Below are 20319 nucleotides of genomic sequence, written 5' to 3' on the forward strand. Positions count from 1 at the left end.
ATTCTTTCCTTCCCTTTGGAGTAAGAGGGAGCCAGAGTGAGCTGAAATCCCGATGTGGAGGAGGCAGGAGAGTGAGGCAGGTACAGAAGCCTTGTGGCTTCGGTTGCTCTGACACCTGCTAGAGCTTGATCTTGTGGTTACTTCCTGAGGTCACACAGGCTAAGGCTCTTTGAACCGCACAGGGTCTGTTCATTCTCCTGGTGCTCTCAAGGAGAAAAGTTTGACCTCCCTTTGGAGATCTTGTTTTACTTGGGAAAGAAAGTGGTTCAGAGGTCCCTCCATTCCCTGCCACTCTGTTCCTCTAGCGTTTACCTTTAGGGCTCTTCTGTCATTTGCTTTTCTTTCTCAGATTCCCCCTTGTTTTTTTTGTTTTGTTTTGTTTTGTTTTTTGTTTTTTTGTTGTTTTGGGTTTTTTTTTTTTTTTTTGAGACAGTCTCGCTCTGTCACCCAGGCTGGAGTGCAGTGGCGCAATCTCGGCTCACGGCAAGCTCTGCCTCCTGGGTTCGCGCCATTCTCCTGCCTCAGCTTCCCGAGTGGCTGGGACTACAGGCACCCGCCACCATGCCCAGCTAATTTTTTTTATTTTTAGTAGAGACGGGGTTTCACCATGTTATCCAGGATAGTCTCGATCTCCTGACCTCGTGATCTGCCCGCCTCAGCCTCCCAAAGTGCTGGGATTACAGGCGTGAGCCACTGCACCTGGCCCCCTTGTTCTTTTTGTATCTTAGACCATGTGAATGTAATTCCTAGTTCAAAGTGGGCTGTGTGCTGCCTGCACACTTTCCCAGCACAGAGCCTGAAGCCCGGCACTTACCTGCCTCACTTCTCCCCTGGGGTGTCCGAGGGCCCTCTCAGCTCTCCTGAGTCTGATCTCTGGCCCCAAGTCTTCTTCATACATTTCCTGCAGTTGAGAGGGACCTGGTAGCCAGGAGGCTAGGAGAGCGAAGGGTCTTGTCCAGACCCTCCTCCTCGCCCATGTAGCACCTTCACTGCTCTCCTCCCTTACTGTGGTCAGCACAATTGACAGAATGAGCTTACTAAAACCATTCCACGGCTCCTTCTGATGGGGATCTGGCCCTAGCCCACCACTCCAACAAGAGTTCTCTTCCTCAATGACTCCTTAGTACCCATCTCCCTCATGCTAGCCCCACCATGCTGAGTCCCCCCAGACATCTGCAGGTCAGCCATTCTCAAATCCACCATGTCCAGTCCTGCCAACATGTTTTGTACTTGCTCTTTCCCTTGCCTTGGGTTCCCTTTACCTTCACCTCTCGCTGGCAAACTCCTGCTCTTCAAAACCCTTGAGCTCCCATGGGGGCCAGGGCAAAGCTGTAATTCACAGAATGTTAATCATTTAGCTCCACTTTGACACATTGCCTCCCAGCCAACCCGTGAAGGAGTTACTCTTGTTCCTGTATTAGAGGTGAGGAAACTAAGGCTTGGGGAAGTGGAATAATTTGCCTGACATCACACAGCTGAGGAGTGCCAGAACCACAATGTCAGCCCGATCTGACTGGGCTCAGCTCAGTCCCTACATCTGTCCTGCTTCCCACACCAACACCTGAAAACTCAGAGAGGCCCTGCAGTAAGGGGCCTGTTCCATACTGTGACTCAGCATGCCCAAACCTCAGAACCCTTTGGTCACCAGCCACCTACCTTTTCTTAGGGGCCCTAGTGTTGATCTCCCTGATCTAGTCTGACCCCACCATTCTACCAGTGAAGAAGCTGAAGGATATTCAAGGCTTTCCAGGGTGTGTTCACCATATGGGTCAGACACCCAGCCAAGGCCAGACCTGAAGGCTGCTGACAGCTGGTGGTCGGCCTCCCTGGGCAGTTAGTGAAAAGGGCAGAAAGAAGTCCATCTTGGAGCAAGCATTGTCCTGAGACGACCTGGCCTCCCATCCAGACACTTGCTTAATGCATAGAGATGGTTGGTGTTGACGTGGAACCCTATCACTCAATTCAACAAATATGCCTGTATTTGTACAAGATGTACAAGATGTATTTGTAGAAGATGTGTATTTGTACAAGATGTAAGATTTTTTCTAAAAGGAAGATCAGTCATTCTTCAAAAAGCAGGAAGATACAACTCTATAGTCATCTAAAAAGTTGAGGAAACGTTCACTCTATTTATTTTCCTCATTTCAGAGGTTTATTGATAAGAATAAACTATATCAATACTATATCAATATTTGTCTTTTTGGTGTGCATCTTGGATGATGGATTGAACTTTGTTTGCTTGGAGCTGGCAATTTGACATCCAGGTTCAAAGGCCTGATAGGACATTCCTTTTGTTTAATTTTATTTTTTAACTTACTCTTTTTAAAAGTGTGCAATTCAGTAGTATTTTAGTAGATTCACAGAGTTTTCGACCATTACCGCTAGCTAATTCCAGAACATTTTTATCACTCCAAAAGAAATTCTCATACCCATTAGCAGTCATTTTGTATTCCATCCTCCCCCAGGCCCATGGCAATCAAGGATCCACTTTCTGTCTATAGATTTGCCTGTTCTGGACATTTCATATAAATGGATTATACAACATCAATATATGGCCTTTTGGGTCTTTTTTCACTTAGCATAGTGTTTTCAAGGCTCATTCATGTTGTAGCATGAATCAGTTATTCATTCCTTTTTATGACTGAATAATACTCCATTGTGTGGATCTACCACATTATGTTTATACATTCATCTTTTGATAGACATTTGGCTTGTTTCCCTTTTCTATTCTATTCTAATTTTCTATTAGAATAATGCTGCTTTGAACAATTGTGTACACGTTTTTGTGTGAACATGTTTTCAATTCTATTGGGTATATACCTAGGAATGGAATTGCTGATATAACTATGATACAATATGATAACATGTACAGAGGAGAGGTCATTTGAGGACATAGCAAGAAGGAGAGAAGGCAAGCCAGGAAAAGGGCCCTCATCAGAACCTGAATTTGCCAGCACATTGATCATGGACTTCCCAGCCTGCAGAACTGTGAGAAAATATCTGTTGTTTAAGTCATGCAGTCTGTGGTATTTGTTATGGCGGCATGAGCTGACTGATACAACCCAAATGGCCATCCATATTCATCTATGGAATACTACTCTTCAGTAAAAAGGAAGAGAGTATTGATACATGCTATCACAAGGAGAATCATAAAATAATTATGCTAAGTGAAAGAAGCCAGACCCAAAAAGAATATATACCATATAGTTCCATTTATATGTAATTAAAAAGAAAAAAAGGCAAAACTTCAGTGACAGAAGGCAGATCAGTGGTTGCTTAGGGCTGGGAATCAGGGCAAGAAGGAACTTTTTAGGATGATGGCTCTTTTCTACATCTTGATCATAGTGGTCATTACACAACTGTATAAAACTAACATTCTACACTTAAAGCGGGTGAATTTTATTGGATATAAATTATACCTCAATAAAGCTAGGGGGAACTCAGTAAGATGCCATTGATGCCATTTCATACAAGATTGGCAAAAGTTACAAAGTTGAACAAGCAAGGCCAATGTTGTGGATGACTGTGAATTCCCATGTGCTACTGCTGGAAGTATAAATTAGTATAACCCTCTGGAAACATTTTACTATCATCTGACAAAACAGAAGATGTGCCTACTGTTTGAGCCAGCAATTCCAGTCCTGGAAACTCTCACTTGTGCACAAGGAGACATGAACACACATGCTTGTTGCAGCAGTGTTTATAACTGAGAAAAATGTAAAACAATCTAATATCAATGGGAGAATAGAGAAGTTATAGCATACAGTGTATTGAACACTATACAGTGGTGACAAGCATAAATTACATGGAAAAATTACATGAAAAAATCTCAAAATCATAATGTAGAGTGAAAAAAAGTAGAAGGGAGCGTTAAGTATGATAATTTTACAAAAAAATTTAAAACCTTCAAAACAATACTACTTATTATTTTAGATATCCACATGTTTAGTAAGTATTTTTAAATATGCAAGGGAACTTAAATACCAAACTCAGAGTGGTGGTTACTTTGGGGAGGGAGGAAAGGAAATTGGGGTTGGGAAGGGATATATAAGGGGCTGAGAGCTTCAGTTATAACCCATAAGTTTTATTTCTTGAACTCGATGAGGGAGATGTAAGTTTTCATTGCTGTTTTTTTTGAATTTTTGTAAGGTTTCATAAATGTTTTTAGACAACACTTCACTGATACATGGGAAGGATCACATTTAACAATCATTAGACGTACAAATCTTACTGCTGTTGTTTAGCAAGAAAACCCCAAGATCGTCTTTGCTAGCCGATGTGTGCTCTGGGCTCTTTGGGCCTGGGTGAGGAATGGCAGGGCCCAGCCCAGAGTCTGGAGGTGTGGTGAATCAGATAGGTTAGGGTGGGAGGTGAGACAGACCATTTTGGTTCCAGTGGAATTGGCTCCAGGGCTGGACTGGCCAGAGAATTATTACTCCAAATTCCAGAGCCATCCAGTTCCTTTGGGAAACAAGGGCTTGGAGGGCTCAGATTTCCCCCAAATCCACTCAACTTGTTATAGATTGAGCTGAGATGGGACCCCAGATAGCCTGGCTGAGAGCCTGTCTTGTCTGTACTGCTTCCATGTTCCCTTGCTGGTTTCAATAGGGTCCCCAAAGTTCTTCTTGCCCGGAGGCCTGCAGCAGTGAGTCCTGACTGTCACCAGCATGGTCCCTCACAGGGTAGCCCCTCACCAGAGTTTAAAAGTCAGTCCCCTATGCAGTTAGACCTAATGCTACACCAGGGGGAAAATTCAAAAGAAAAAAATACACAATTTAGGCAACAGGGTTCCTAGCTGCATTACTGCTAGCAGCAGTTAGTTGCCTGATAGTCGAGAAATGGTTAGGCAAATATGATAGAATATCACGTGCCCACGAACAGGGGTGAGCATTTGAAATAGGCGGATCCTAGACAGTGTCCACAAGGCAGCCTGCCAGGCATGGCCTGAAGTGCCAGGTTTGCTCCATGCAGTGTAAACACATTTGTGTACAATGGCAAGCGCTAGGAGTGGCTTAAAAAGAGGTGACTTCAGGGTTTATTGGATTCTTTTATTTTTCTCCTATAAAGTTGTTTACATATATAATAGGAGTCAGATTAGAGATGAATTTATAGCTTCAGATATAAGAAGAAAAGATTTTGCTCCCACAAATCTGTGGATGCGTATTTACTAACTCCTCCCTGTCTCCACACAAAAAAAGGGGGCGGGGATGCATGAGGATGCCTATCTTTATGATTTAGCTCCGAGCTTAGCACCATGAACAGCCGCTGTGGTGCCTAGAGTCCTACAGGGCCTCAGTTGTTCTTTCATCCTCAGAATTGGGGGGTGGATGCAGAGGTGGGTCAGGGATTAGGCTTGAATCCCCAAAACCAATGTGTATTGGGCTTTCCTTCCAAAAGGGACTCCCAGCATGCATTGGGAGAAGAGGACACAGCCTCCCCTGACCTCTGCAGGAGGCACCTGCCCCACAGGCACAGGCATGGGGCCGCTCCCAGGCTTCCACCTGAGCACCCTGTCCTGTTTGCTTATTTGTTCATTTATTCATGCATTCTCTCATCTGCTGAGCATTCTGTGCCATGCTATGGGCTAGGGACACAAAATGAGAAGATTCCATTCCTGGTTAAGGTCCTCTATGAACTTCATCTTGAAACGTGTCTTCTGTTCCCCACCTTACCTGGTGGTTTTCAGGCTCTTCTTGCCTGATTTTTCCTTTTCTCCCTCCTCCCCAGCTCCATCATCTGTGGATTAATGTGAAGTGTAGACCATGCCAACTTTTCTGGGACAGCACATTCAGGGCCTCCTGTCCCATGGTGGGGCCTGTGCCTGGTCCTCTTGGAGAGCAGAGAGCAGAGGGTCTTGAGTGGGCTGCCTCTGATCCCAATATGCCTGGAGTTGGCCACCAGGTGCTAGTGCAATACGGTGGCTGCAGTTCAGCAGCTGGTGGGGGAGGGGGATGCTGATGGCCCCAGTGGCCTGTGACTAGACCATGGTGTCAGCTGTGGCCCCAGACAGGAAACGTGAGAAAAGATGATCCTTTGGGACCAGCTGACAGATAAAATGCCACATGCACAAGGAACTAAATAAGGGCCGACTCTGCTGAGGCCGGGAAGTTCTGTTGCAGGAAGAGGGAAGGGAGGCTCACGGGGATCCTCTCCTGATGCCCAGGTGGCTGCCTCTCTCTAGGCTGCACTTTTTCCATCTGTGAAATGAGGTTGTTGGGATGGGGGGGGTCCTTTGTAAGGTCCGCGGTGTAGCTCATTTCTTGCAGAGAATTTTGAATGCCTTTGCCTCTTCACAGCATCCTGCTTCAGACACTTGGCCTGTGGCGTGGGTGTTATTATTTCCCACCTCCCAGATGAAGAAACAGAGGCACAGAGAAGTAACTTCCCAAGGTCACACAGTGGATCTGTAGAGGACCCAGGATGTAGGCACAGAAAAGTAACTTCCCAAGGTCACACAGTGGATCTGTAGAGGACCCAGGATGTAGGCCCAGTTCTGTTTGACCCAAAGTCTATTCCTTTTAGACACTTTTATACTCACTCTGGTACCCTGGATTCTCTGGCCTGGAAGGCACTGGAGAAAGCTCATCTTGCACAAGCCCCTCATTTGTCAAAGAAGATGAAAGAAGCTCAGAGAGGTGAAGCAACTAAAACCCGGACCCTCTCACCCCTAGGCCAGGACTTTTATTTAGAGGCTTTTTCCATTTAAGTAGTGAATTTATTCTTAAATAGGTAATTCATGCACATGGTGCTAAATTCTGATGATGTAAAAGGAAATACAGAGAAAAGCAAGCATCCTTCTCCCACTCCTGAGCCTGTAATCATAGGGCCTAGGGCTTCTCTGCAGACAGAGCCCAGCCAAGACTTTTCGTAAATGCCATGTGCACTTCAGGGCTTGGTTTGTTCTATTATATTTAGGGATGCGGTGCTGAGATGCTTGCCTGCAGAACAGCAAAAACCTCTGACTTCATTATTGTTATTCAGAGTAACCAGGGTCGTTGCTCTCTGGCTTGCCTTAAAGCCAGCAAAGGCAATTGCCCATCCCTGGGCTTTTGGTCTGGAAGAGACCGTTGGCATCATTATTCAGTCCCCTCACTTTTCAGGTAAGGAGCTAATGAAGACAACATTCCCAGTGACACACGGCAAGTTACTGTGGTGTTGGGGTTTCAATGTCAGGAGTCTCCTCTCTTCCTCTGGCATTTCTGCTACTATGCCAGGCTGGCTCCTTTCAGTAGACATAACATCATTGAAAAATACCACAAGCGCCCCTGTGGAGAGCAGAGCAGATAGCCATTAAAATTACAAAAGCTTATGCTTTTTGGCCCAACATTTCCACTTCAAGGCATTCAATTCTTCCTATAGATACACTCACGTGAGGGTAAAATGATCTCTGTATAACCTTATTCTTTGCAACACTGATTGTAATAAGGAAATATTGGAAGCAACCCAGATGCCTATGGGTGGGAGGTGAGTTACATAAATTAGGGACCATCCACACAAACAGAATATGTGCAGCTGTGAAAAGACTGGGCCACCTCTCCATGTGCAATAGGAACAGCTCCATCTTGCCAGGCGTGGTGGCTCACACCTGTAATCCCAGTACTTTGGGAGGTGAAGGTGGGGTGGATCCCTTGAGCCTAGGCATTCCAGACCAGCCTGGGCAATGCAGTGATATGCTCTCATTGTGTAAATAAAACAAAATAATACATTATTTGCTTTGCAGATGCCACTGCCGCCAGGAGCCCTGTAACATCAGCCATCGTCAACCCCACCGTGTTCTTCAACATCACTGTTGACGGCAAGCCTTTAGACCCGCGTCTCCTTCAAGCTGTTTGCAGACAAGGTTCCAAAGCCAGCAGAAAACTTTTGTGCTCTGAGCACTGGAGAGAAAGGATTTGGTTATAAGAGTTCCTGCTTTCACAGAATTATTCCAGGGTTTATGTGTCAGGGTGGTGACTTCATACGCCATAATGGCACTGGTGGCAAGTCCATCTATGGGGAGAAATTTGATGATGAGAACTTCATCCTAAAGCATACAGGTCCTGGCATGTTGTCCATGGCAAATGCTGGACCCAATACAAATGGTTCCCAGTTTTTAATCTGCACTGCCAAGACTGAGTGGTTGGATGGCAAGCTTGTGGTCTTTGGCAAGGTGAAGGCATGAATATTGTGGAGGCCATGGAGCGCTTTGTGTCCAGGAATGGCAAGACCAGCCAGAAGATCACCATTGCTGACTGTGGACAGCTCTTATAAGTTTGACTTGTGTTTTATCTTAACCACCAGACCGTTCCTTCTGTAGCTCAGGGGAGCACCCTCCACCCCATTTGCTCGCAGTATCCTAGAATCTTTGTGCTCTCGCTGCGGTTCCCTTTGGGTTCCATGTTTTCCTTGTTCCCTTCCATGCCTAGCTGGATTGCAGAGTTAAGTTTATGATTATGAAATAAAAACTAAATAACAAAATAATAATAATAGTAAATTATTTGCTTCTCAGTGCATACAACATCTCTGGAAAGATCTAAAAGAAACTGGTAGTAGGATTCAACAAGGTGGACAGGGGGCATTTTTTTCCATTCTGAACCATGTGGATGCATTATATATTCAAAATGTAAAACAAAAAACTCACAAGCATCTCTTACTTTTTCAACTTGAAGAAAAGAGAAGAAGAAGAAAGCCCTAAAGTCAGTAAAGGTTAGCCTGGGTTCCTAGACTTGAGCTTGATAGTAACCAGAATGTCAGGCCACATGTGGTGTAGGTCATAGGGTCCTGGCTTTTGGTCACCCACTGTTAGGCTCATATAACAGACAAGGAGGTGCCATTGTCCATTGTCTGTCCCTTTTACATCAGCTCATCTTGGCTCCTGATTTCCTGGGTCTGATATGGAAGGTTCCGGGATTTTATTATTTCTAATCAACATCGCCTTCCCAAACCCCGCCCCTTGGCAGCCATAGCAAGGCCACATCGAGCCCAGGATTACATAAAAAGGGCTGTTTCCTCCCCTGAGGACCGACTGTGTGGAAGCACCAGGCATCAGAGATAGAGTCTTCCCTGGCATTGCAGGAGAGAATCTGAAGGGATGATGGATGCATCAAAAGGTGAGTGGGTGAAATCTCCATGGAGCCCCACATGCCCCTTCAGCCAGCTGGCCCTAAACTGCTCTCTTGCCTCTGCCGGGTGCCTGGGGCCATTGCCCTCTCACCCTAACTTGTGGCCCTGGTGCTGCTTGCTTTCTGTCTCATCCCTTTTTAAAAAACACACAAACAAAAAACCCACAAACTTTTCATTTACGCATAATTTCAGATTTACAAAAAGATTGCCAGAATAAAAAGAAGAATTTCCATATATCCTTTATCCAGATTCCCTAAATTATTACTGGATTTGCTTTATCCTTCTCGATCAATGGACAGATAGATGATATAGACAGATAGATAGACAAATATATATTTTTTGAACTCTTGAGAGTAAGTTGCAGATATTACATTATTAAATATTTTGGTGTGTATTTCCTAAAAACAAGGACATTCTCTTACGTAACCAATACAATTATGAAGACCAGGACATGAACACCATTTCAATACCGTCATCCAACCCACAGATTTTATGCAGATTTCATCAACTGTCCCAATAATGTCATTTATAGCAGAAGAAAATCCTGGGTTAGGCTTTGCATTCCGTTGTTGTGCCTCTTCGGTCTCCTTTGTCTGGAATAGTTCTTCTGTCATTCTTGGAGTTTTGTGACTTCAACACTTTTGAAGAGTACAGACCAGTTATTTTGTAGAATGTCTCTCAATGTGTCCTGTCCTTTCTCAAGGTCACCTGATGGATTTCCCTACTGCAGAGGGTCTGTCTGCTGCTGTCAGCAGTGTCACTGCTTCTCAGAGTGGGGAATAGCAGAGCGGAGTCATGTGCCAGGCTCTGTGTCCCATGAGGATGCAGCCGCCTACCACCACCAAGAGCAGACACCAGAGCCCTCAGTTTTACTTCAGGGAGTCCGGGTGCTGCTAGGGAACAACGAGGCTGGGTTTGAACCCCTCTGCTGACTCCCCAGCCCCCAAGCCCTCTGTAACCTCCCAGCAGGGTTTGCTCAGCAGCCTTCTCTCTTGCTTGAGAAGCTGCTTGATAAGCCAAGGAATGGCTGCTTTGAAACTCTGCAAAGGGACTAAGCCAGACCCTCCTAGTTTCCACCTTCTCCTTTTTTGGAGGATGACATTGCGAAAGAAATCAGACTCTTCTTTTTAGTCCCAAGGCCACAGAGTTTTGAATTCCTCCTTAGATGGCTGACGCCTCAGCTAGACTCAGTCTTGGAGGGTACAGAGTCCTTAGGACTGAGAAAGGGTGGTGTGGTGTGATGGGAAGCACCTGCTGATTTGAGAGAAGATTCATGTCTAAATAGCCCTGTGGCTTTGGGCAGGTTACATCAATCCTGTGAAAGTACTATATAAATTACTGAGGACTACCTGAAGGAAAGGTAGTCCTGACCCACACTGTCATTTTCAAGAGGTGTGACCTGTTCACTGGGGAGGTTTGATGACTTGACTGAGGTCCCAGCCATGGGTGGCAGAGCTGGGACACAAACCCGGTGTGTGTTCATTTCATGCCGCACTATGCTGCCTCCCTGCTGGGCACAATTTGACTTTACTCTCAAGATCTAAATCACCAAAGACAGTCATCTCCTGGCCACCAGTGTTGGGGTGTTGTTGAGGGGAGCTGACGCTCCCTGAGATGTCCTTTCTGATGGGCTTGTGCAAGTAACCATCACATGCCACCTTACAACATTAGCGAGTTGTGATGACTCCATGGTGTTTTCATGAATATGATTTCATTTGTTCTTCCAACCACTCTAGGAGGTCAGGACATCCAAATAGGGACCTGGAAGATGGTGATATGTGTGGGATAAAGGTAGGATTTCATATAAATGGAGGAAATGAGAAATTGTGCACTTTGTGGTATTGGGACAACTGGTTAGTATTTAGAGAAAAACAAAGCCAGATATCTATCTCATGGCTTATCCCACAACAAATCCTAGAAAGGTCGAAGACGAAACTGTAAAGGCAATGGAAGAAAATGAAGGCAATATGAAAAATAATCTTAGAGTAGAGAAGGTGTTACAAAGGAAAATAGAAAACCTAGAAACATAAAGGAAAAGAACAGTAAAACTGACTCCAGAAAAATTAAAAATATGTGTGAGACAAAACCTCCAGAGTCAGAAGGTAATGGAACTGTGAAGGGTACTTTCAACACATATGAGAAGCAAATGCTGTTCTGTAGTATAAAAAGAGCTCTCAGATCTATAAGAAAATGACCAACATCCCAAAATATACATGGACAAAGAGCAGTATTAGGTAGTTCAAATGAAAAGAAATATAAATTGTAATATATGAAAAGATGCTCAACCTTACTTGTAACGAGGGTGGTCATGAAATAAAACTGAAACAGCAGGCCAGGTATGGTGGTTCATGCCTATAATCCCCAAAATTTGGGAGGCTGAGGTAGGAGGATTGCTTGAGCCCAGGAGTTCGAGACCAGCCTGGAAAACATAGTGAGACCCTGTCTCCACAAAACAATTTAAAAATTAGCCGTGGCCCAGCACGGTGGCTCATGCCTGTAATCCCAGCACTTTGGGAAGCCAAGGCGGGCAGATCACTTGAGATCAGAAGTTAGGGACAAGCCTGGCCATCATGGTGAAACCCCGTCTCTACTAAAAAATACAAAAATTAGCCAGGTGTGGTGGGGTACACCGGTAATCCCAGCTACTTGGGTGACTGAGGCATGAGAATTGCTTGAACCTGGGAGGCGGAGGCTGCAGTGAGCCGAGACTGCACTCCAGTCTGGGCAACAGAGCGAGACTTTGTCTCAAAAATAAATAAATAAATAAAAATAAAAATCAGCCAGGCATGGTGGTGCATATCGGTAGTTCCAGCTACTCAGCTACTCAGGTTCAAGGCTGCAGTGAGCCATGATTGCAACACTGCACTTCAGCCTGGGTGACAGGCCAAGACTCTGTCTCTTAAAAAAAAAAAGGTTATATAAAAGCAAAACAGCAATGAGATTTCATTTTTTCATTTATCAGATTAGCCAAGATTAAAAGTTTAATAGTAAATAGCTTTAAAAAGGCATCTTCTCATCTTTTTGTAGGAGTATCACTGGTGCAGTCGCTAGAAGGCTCTCTGGCAACATTTGCTGAAATTAAAGATGCCCATATCCTGTGACACAGCAATTCTGCTTTGGAAGATTTCTCTTACAAATATTGTCACACATGAGTGCAAAGATACATGTACAAGGAAGTACATTGTAGCATATAAGATTTTAAATGGTCTACATGTCCATCCAGAGGGATAATAGCTACTAAAAAGTAAAAAGGTTGAGACCAGCCTGGGCAACATAAGGAGACCCCTTCTCCACAAAAAATGAAAAAATTAGCTGGGTGTGGTGATGCATGCCTGTAGTGCCAGCTACTCAGGAGGATGAGGTGAGAGGATTGCTTCAGCCCAGGAGGTCGAGGCTACAGTGAGCTGTGATCACACCATTGCACTCCAGCCTGGGAAACAGAATGAGACTCTGTCTCAAAAAAAGAAAAAAAAATTAAAAGAAAATAATAACAAGATCTACTTGGGTGGTTAGGAGATAAATTTCAAGACGTGTGTGAGAGAGAGAGAGGGAGAAAAAGAGAGAGAGAGAGAGAAGCAAGGCGCAGAATAGTGTATTGAGAAAGCTCCTGTTTCTGTAACTAAAGTAATGGTTTATGGCAGAGAAAACTGGAAAGATACCTAGATACTTTATAGTGATTTTCTCTGGAAAAAGGATCTGGGAGTCTGGGATGGGAGAGAAACTTAATTTTTGTAATGGGCATTTATTACTTTTATTTTATTTTATTTTATTTTATTTTATTATTATTATTATTATTATTATTATTATTATTATTATTTGAGATGAGGTCTCACTCTGTCACCCAGGCTGGAGCAGTGACGTGATCTTGGTTCACTGCAGCCTCCAGTTCCCAGGTTCAAGCGATTCTCCTACCTCAGCCTCCTGAATAGCTGGGATTACAGGCATGCGCCACATTACCCAGCTAATTTTTTATTTTTAGTAGAGATGGGGTTTCACCATGTTGGCCAGGCTGGTCATGAACTCCTGGCCTCAAGTGATCCGCCTGTCTTGGCCTCCCAAAATGCTGGGATTACAGGCGTGAGCCACTGCGCCTGGCCTCTTCTTTATCCTATTTGTGATTCTTTGTGATTCCTAAATAAGAGGATTCATGTCTCTCATTCATTTTGGAAAGTTTTCAACCATCACCTCTTCGCTGCTGCTCCCCATTCTTGATTCTCTCCTTTCAGAACAACTATAGTATATAGTTTAGCCCTTTTCATCCAAGACTCCACGTCTCTAAACTGCTTTTCATATTTACTTCTATTAATATTTCTCTAGGTTGTATTATAGGTATTTGTTTCCAGTCTATTTTCTAGTTCACTGATTCTCTTTCAGTTATGTCTATTTGCTGTTTAACCAGTGAGTTTTTTTCATTTTGAGAACCATATTTTCATTTTTAGAAGTTACGTTTTAAAAAATTTATCTGGTCATTCTTAATAGTGGCTTATTCCTTTCTCATCATTCTGATTTATTCTCTTAGGTCCCTAGACATTTTTGACTTGGCTATTTTATGGTCTCTCTCTCTGTCTCTCTCTCTATATATATAGTTTAATTTAATTAATTAATTTATTTATTTATGTTTGAGATGGAGTTTCACTCTTATTGCCCAGGCTAGCGTGCCATGGCGTGATCTCGGCTCACTGCAACCTCTGCCTCCTGGGTTCAAGCAATTCTTCTGCCTCAGCCTCTCGAGTAGCTGGGATTACAGGCATGCACCACCAAGCCTGGCTAATTTTTTTTTTTTTTTTTGAGACAGAGTTTCACTCTGTCGCCCAGGCTGGAGTGCAGTGGCGCAATCTCGGCTCACTGCAAGCTCTGCCTCCCAGGTTCACGCCATTCTCCCGACTCAGCCTCCCAAGTAGCTGGGACTACAGGCGCCTGCCACCACACCCGGCTAATTTTGATTTTGTATTTTTAGTAGAGACGGGGTTTCACCGTGTTGGTCAGACTGGTCTCGAACTCCTGACCTCAGGTGATCCGCCCGCTTCTGCCTCCCAAAGTGCTGGGATTACAGGCATGAGCCACTGTGCCCGGCCCTATATTTTTTAATATTTTATTTTATTTATTATTTTTTGAAATAAGGTCTCACCCTGTCACCCAGGCTGTAGTGTAGTGGTGTGAACATGGCTCACTGCAGCCTCGACCTCCCAGGCCCAAGAGATACTCTTGCCTCAGCCTCCCAAGTAGCTGAGACTGCATGTGCACATCACCATTCTCAGTTAATTAAATAATTTTTTTTTAAAGACAGGGTTTCTCTATGTTGCCCAGGCTGATCTTGAACTCCTGGGCTCAAGGGATCCCCCTGCCTCAGCCTCCCAAAGTGTTGGGATCATAGGCGTGAGCCACTGTGTCTGGTCCATAGTCTATATACATTATTTTATAGTCTGTATATTATCTGATTTCTTGGACGAATACTTGTGTGGTTTCTGCTGAAATAGTGTATTTTGTGTTTTAAAATTTGGGGCTGTAAGCTCACCTTGAGTGTGACTTTATCTGTGGGCATGCCATAAAACTTTGGTGAAGAATGAATCACTCCAAAGAAGATTGGCGTTTATCCCCTAAACCAGTGACAACTGTGACTAGGAGCCAGTTTCTGCCTATGAGCCAAGGACAACTGTTTATTTTACTTTCTCAGTTTGGGGGAATCCCAGACCTCTACAGAAAGAGGTGATGTTTGAAATTTTTCATAACTGGTATGCATTCTGCAGGGGCTGTGCTCCCACAAGCACTCTGGGAAGGAGACTCTCCAGGAGTGCCTGCTGGCAGGTGGCAGTAGCCTCAGGCAGCAATATGGACACTGGGGGGTGGGGGGGATGTGATTTCTTGTGGCAAAAGGTACAAAGAAAAATCAGCAAAGGGAAAAGCCTGCTGGGGTGAGGTCCTGAGGGAGCTAGGCAGGTCTTCCAAGAGTCCTCTCCAGTGGAGTCACACAGGATGTGTTTAATTACTTTAGCAATTAGTTGTGACATGTTTTTTCTCTGTGTATCTCATTCATTCAGCAATCATAACTTTATTTTTTTTTTTGTTTTTAGTAATCTCTTATTCTCACCCAGACCTTTCATCTGGAATGGTTGTTTGCAAGAGGGACAAAAGCATTTTTACAGAAAAATATTTTAATACAATCTAACCAGAATAACACATCATATTCTGGAATTGGTCAGGACAAAATCCTGAATTTTCAAAAATTTTCAAAATGGTAGTTCGGGTGTGGTGGCTCGTGTCTGTAATTCCAACATTTTTGGAGGCTGAGGCAGGAGGATCGCTTGAATTCAGGAGTTTGAGACCAGCCTGGGCAACATAGTAAGACTTCATCACCACAAAAAATAAAAAAGCCAGGTGTGGTGGTGCACACCTGTAGTCCCAGCTACTCTGGAGGCTGAAGTGGGAGGATCCCTTGAGCTCAGGAGGTTGTGGCTGCAGTGAGCCGTGTTCACACCACTGCACTCCAGCCTGGGTGACAGAGCAAGGCCCTGTATTAAAAAAAAAAAAAAATCAAAGTAATCTTAAATAACCTCTCACTATTTTTTGTCCTGATCATTTATTCATTGAGCAGCCTAGAAAAGGTCAGTCCCTTTCTGGGGAAAGCTGTATTTAATAATCAAACTGCCTTACCAGAAGGAAGGAGAAGGAAATTGTATTAGTTTATTTTCTGTTGCTTATAAAAGAATACCTAAAACTCAGGTAATTTATAAAGAAAAGAAATTCATTTATTACAGTTATGGAGGCTGAGACTCCAAGGTCGAGGAGCTGCATCTGGTGAGGGCCTTCTTGCTAGCGAGGACTCCCTGAGGAGTCCCAAGGTGGTGCTGGGCATCACATGGTAAGCTCAGGTCTTCCTCTTCTTATAAAGTCACCAAGATCCTCTTAAGTGCATTTTTTCTTGTCATTTCAAGAGTCCCACTTGACCCACTCAAAAATATACATACAGGCTGGAAAATCATAAGCTTCTAAGGCTGACAATTTCACAAGAGCTCATTAGCAACTAATGCTAATTTTAGTTTAAAAGCAACTTTGCTTTTTAAAACTCCAAAAGTATATCGCCATCTGGAGATTGCTTGTCTTTTATGTTGTCTCCTTTTTTCCAGAGGCTTCATAGGCAAAAGTTATAGCAAAAATTATCCATTGCAGAGACTTTTGTTTTTTAATACTCAAATAATTTAAACTCCAACCCACACATTGGTGGCAAAAAACAAGGACATTGTATTCCACTGACACTTTTTCTTTGCAGGTTTCCCTGGTCATCTTGCATTTATGACACTGCAAGCATTAAACTGGTATATCAATTTTGACCATCTATCCAAGTGCAATAGCTACAAAATAAAAATACAAAGGCTTTTTTTTTTTTTTTTTTTTTAAGAGTTGGGGTCTCACTTTGTTGCCCAGGCTGGCGTGTTGTGGCTATTCACAGCTGCAATCATAGTTCACTGCAGCCTCAAACTCCTGGGCTCAAGTGATTCTCCCACCTCAGTCTCCCGAGTAACCGGGATTACAGGTATGTGACTCCAAAGGCATTTTTTTAAAGACAGCCCCAGTGTGGCTTCCTGTAATTCCAGGATTCCTCCGGCCTCCCAGATCTGCCTTAAGCAGTGCTCAGGTCACAGAGCAGTGCCCAGGAGAGGGTGAGGGAGGAGGCTCCAGTACTGCACATCTGTTATGTGCTGTATGTTGGTTTCTTAGGGCATTCAAATGACCACAAATGAGGCTGCTTAAAACAACAGCAATTTATTATTCTCTCGTTCTGGAAGATAGACATCCAAAATCAAAATGTCCACAGGGTCCTGCTCTTGCAGAAGCCTCCAGTGGAGAATCTTCCCTTGTCTTTCCTGGTTTCTGGTGGCTCCAGGTGTTCTGTGGCTTGCAGCTGTGTAACTCCAGTCTCTGCCTCCATCTTCACATGACCCTCCCCTTGCCTTTCCATGTCTCTTATAAGGACACTTGTTATTGGATTTAGGTCCTACCTGGATAATCCAGGATAATATAATCACAAGATCCTTAATCACACCTGAAAATCCCCTATTTCTATAAGGTCACATTCATAGGCTCCAGGTGGAGATATCTTCTGTGGGACCACCATTCAACCCACTATATGCCCATCTGCCTAACATTAATGATGGCCTGCATTTTGTCGAGTGCCTACTGTGTGCCAGGCATGTGCCAGGCACTCAGTGTGCACACTAGCCACCAAGGGAGGGACTATGTTTACCATTCCAGGGAGATAAGGTCTTAAGAAGCTTCCACAGAGATGACTGCATTTAGGATTTGGATTTCTTAACTGCTCTTTCCTGCTTCCTGGTACCAAAACCTATACCTTTACCCCTTGGGAACCCAGGTCACCCACCTGCCCAGTCCATGGGGGAGCAGGAATAAGTCAGAACATGGGAGGGACTGTTAAAGCCCTTTTCCAGCTGTGATTGCATTGCGATTGGCTCTGGGTCCCACAGCAGGAGCGCTGCTGTCCAGGGAAATGAAGAAGCCTTTCAGGATTGCAGCTCCTGACAGCATGCTATGGTTTGAATATGTCTCCCCCGAAAATTCAGGGGTTGCCAATGTGGTGATACTAAGAGGTGGGGCCTTTAAGAGTTGATTAGGTGATAAGGGCTTCTTCCCTGTGAATGAGATGAGTTGCCCCTCTAAAGGGACCTGAAGGAGGGAGTTGGTCCTCTCTCGCCCTCTGCCTTCTGCTATGTTACAATGCAGCAAGAGGCCCTCACCAGATGCTAGTGCCTTGATCTTGGACTTCCCAGCCTCCAGAACTGTGAGAAATAAATTTCTATTCTTTCTAAATGACCCAGTCTCAGGTATTCCATAACAGTGGCACAAATGGGCTAAGATGCTCCAGCTAGCCATGGGCCCACCCCAAGGTTTCAGCCCAAGAAGGGGAAGCACCTGGGAAGGTAGGTCTGTCTGCCAGGTGGGCCTCCCTGCTGGAGGCAGCAGGTTCCCAGGCCCTGTGCGCAGTGCAAAGGGAAGGCCACTTTCTGGGACTTGCCTTCCTGGAGAACACTTGTCCAGACCCCAATCCCAAAGCCACTCCAGCAAGAATGAGCTGTGCTGTCTCCAAACACATCACTGGCCGCATCCCCAAGGTAGGCCTCTGATGTGGGCGTGACCACTCCACCTATTTTGTAGTCACGAAAGCCCAGTTTCCATGGCTGGCCTCCTTGATCTCTGCAGAGGATGGGTTTCCTCTGTGGGTGAGCCCTCAGGAGCAGAGGAAGGTCCCTGCATCTCACCTCACTTTACCTCACAGGCCACAGTGGGGCTTCATAATCTAGGGGTTCTCCATATGTGCCTCCCTGGGCCAGCAGCACAGCATCATCAAGGAAGCTGCTGGAGAGGCAAATTCTCAGCCACACCCCAGATGTGCTGAATCAGAAACTCAGGGTGGGCCTGGCAGTCTGTGTTTTACCGTGCCCTCTGCACACTCGAATTGCCTGGAAAGCTTTGAAAACATAGAGGCTCAGCCCTACTCAGAACAATTGTATCAGAATCGCTGGGGGAGAACATAAGTAGTTTTACAACCCCCAGGTGGTTTCAGCATGCAGCCAAAACACATTTCCCTTCATGACTCATGAGCCTGGGAATAGTTTGAATTTTAGATAAAGGGCCTCCCCTTTATCTAAAATTTGGGTCTCAAGCTGAGGTAATACGAAATGTCATTATAACAGACACATGGTGAGAAATACATGTGCTACAGAAAAGGGTGTATTATGCATGTGGAGATTATTTCTTTTACTGAATGTACTTTTCACTTTAGCATTGAAGAAAAAAATCCCCTGTTTTTTTTGGGGGGGACGGAGTCTCACTCTGTCACCCAGTCTGGAGTGCAGTGGCTTGATCTCGGCTCCTGATCTCAGGTGATGCGCCGCCCCCACAGCCTCCCAAAGTGCTGGGATTAGAGGCGTGAACCACTGCACCTGGCCTTAAAAATCCCATTTATAATGCAAGTAGTCTTGGCCTCAGATCATGGGAGCTCCTTGGTGCTTCCTCCTCAATTTGGATAAAAAGGCTTCACCCCAGCCACTTTGCACCCCACCCTTCTCTTCAGGATGTGAACTCTCACCTCGGGATGGTGTCTGACTTGAAGCTGATGGGAGTCTGGGCTGAACAGGAAGGGGAGCAATCCCAGGGCTCATCTGTTCCCTCCTCAGTTTGCCCGCTCCCCTCTTTCCCTTCAGCTTTTGTGTTGATTGACGGAGAACACCCTGGCACCAGGTTTGTTCCTGGGGCCATGTCTGCAGAGAGGGGGAGTTGGGGTGGGAACCTTGCCTAACAGCCACTCACAGACTCACTCTGTTTGAAACTCAGTTTCCTCACCTGTAAGATGGGCGTGCACTTACCTATTTTGCGGGGTTACATGACTAAGCACTTGAATCCACTGCCGTCAGCTCATCCCCATGTGATCCCACAAGGTAGGTACGTGCACACCAGTCTTACAGGTGAAGAAACTGAGTCTCAGACAGATTCATAACCAGCTGGAGGTGGAGCAGGGATGCCCGACTCTAAAGCCCAGCTCCACCTCAATGCACTCTCGGATTTTGAACCCAGAAAGAGGTGATCAGGGAATAAACATTCTCTGTGCTCTCTTTCCACATGTGCTGTGTTGCTGACAGAGCTGCAAGTTCTCCACGTTGACTTCTTGAAGCAGGACAACGCCGTTTCTCACCACACATGGGAGTTCCAAACGAGCACTCCTGTGTTCCGGCGAGGACAGGTGTTTCACCTGCGGCTGGTGCTGAACCAGCCCCTACAATCCTACCACCAACTGAAACTGGAATTCAGCACAGGTGAAGCCTCGGGGCCCTACTCATGGGGCTTTGGGGAGGGATCACAAGTGTCTGTGGATGCTGGAGTGGCCCTTTCTGGTCAGTCTGAGCCAGGAGTGCCTTACCCTCCCTGATCCCCAGTTTCTCCATCTGTAACGTGGGAATAATAGCGGGTGTGATGAGAATAGAATGGGAAGCTCAGTCAGGACCTGGCACATAGTGAGGCTCTGATTCCTTGGCTAAGCAGGGGAGGGGCCGGAGCAGAGAGAGGAGGTGACTCAGCGGGCATCTGCCGTGGTGGGGTCTGGAACATTTTGTAGAGATGAATCATAGGACTGAGGTATGCTGATGCCATAGCGGGGTGGGCTGGAGGCAAGCCAGTAATAATGATTAAAATATCATATTTTGGTTG

The 20319-nt window shown here is 45.1% G+C and overlaps 2 protein-coding genes across 2 annotated transcripts in view; both read left to right on the forward strand.

Annotated features, from left to right (window-relative positions):
* The window catches only part of KIF15 (kinesin family member 15), a 118688-nt gene extending 110880 nt beyond the window's left edge, over positions 1–7808 (forward strand). Inside the window, exon 36 of the transcript XR_678921.5 lies at positions 7721–7808. The gene's annotated coding sequence lies outside the window, so the exon portion shown is untranslated. The remainder of the gene's footprint in view (positions 1–7720) is intronic.
* A 1262-nt stretch (positions 7809–9070) lies between these two features.
* The window catches only part of TGM4 (transglutaminase 4), a 39144-nt gene continuing 27895 nt past the window's right edge, over positions 9071–20319 (forward strand). The window contains exons 1-2 of the mRNA NM_001130909.1: positions 9071–9089; positions 19755–19928. Coding sequence (NP_001124381.1) covers positions 9071–9089; positions 19755–19928 — 193 coding nt within the window. The remainder of the gene's footprint in view (positions 9090–19754; positions 19929–20319) is intronic.

Source organism: Pan troglodytes, chromosome 2, assembly GCF_028858775.2.
Source record: "Pan troglodytes isolate AG18354 chromosome 2, NHGRI_mPanTro3-v2.0_pri, whole genome shotgun sequence".
NCBI classification, from domain to species: Eukaryota; Metazoa; Chordata; class Mammalia; order Primates; family Hominidae; genus Pan; species Pan troglodytes.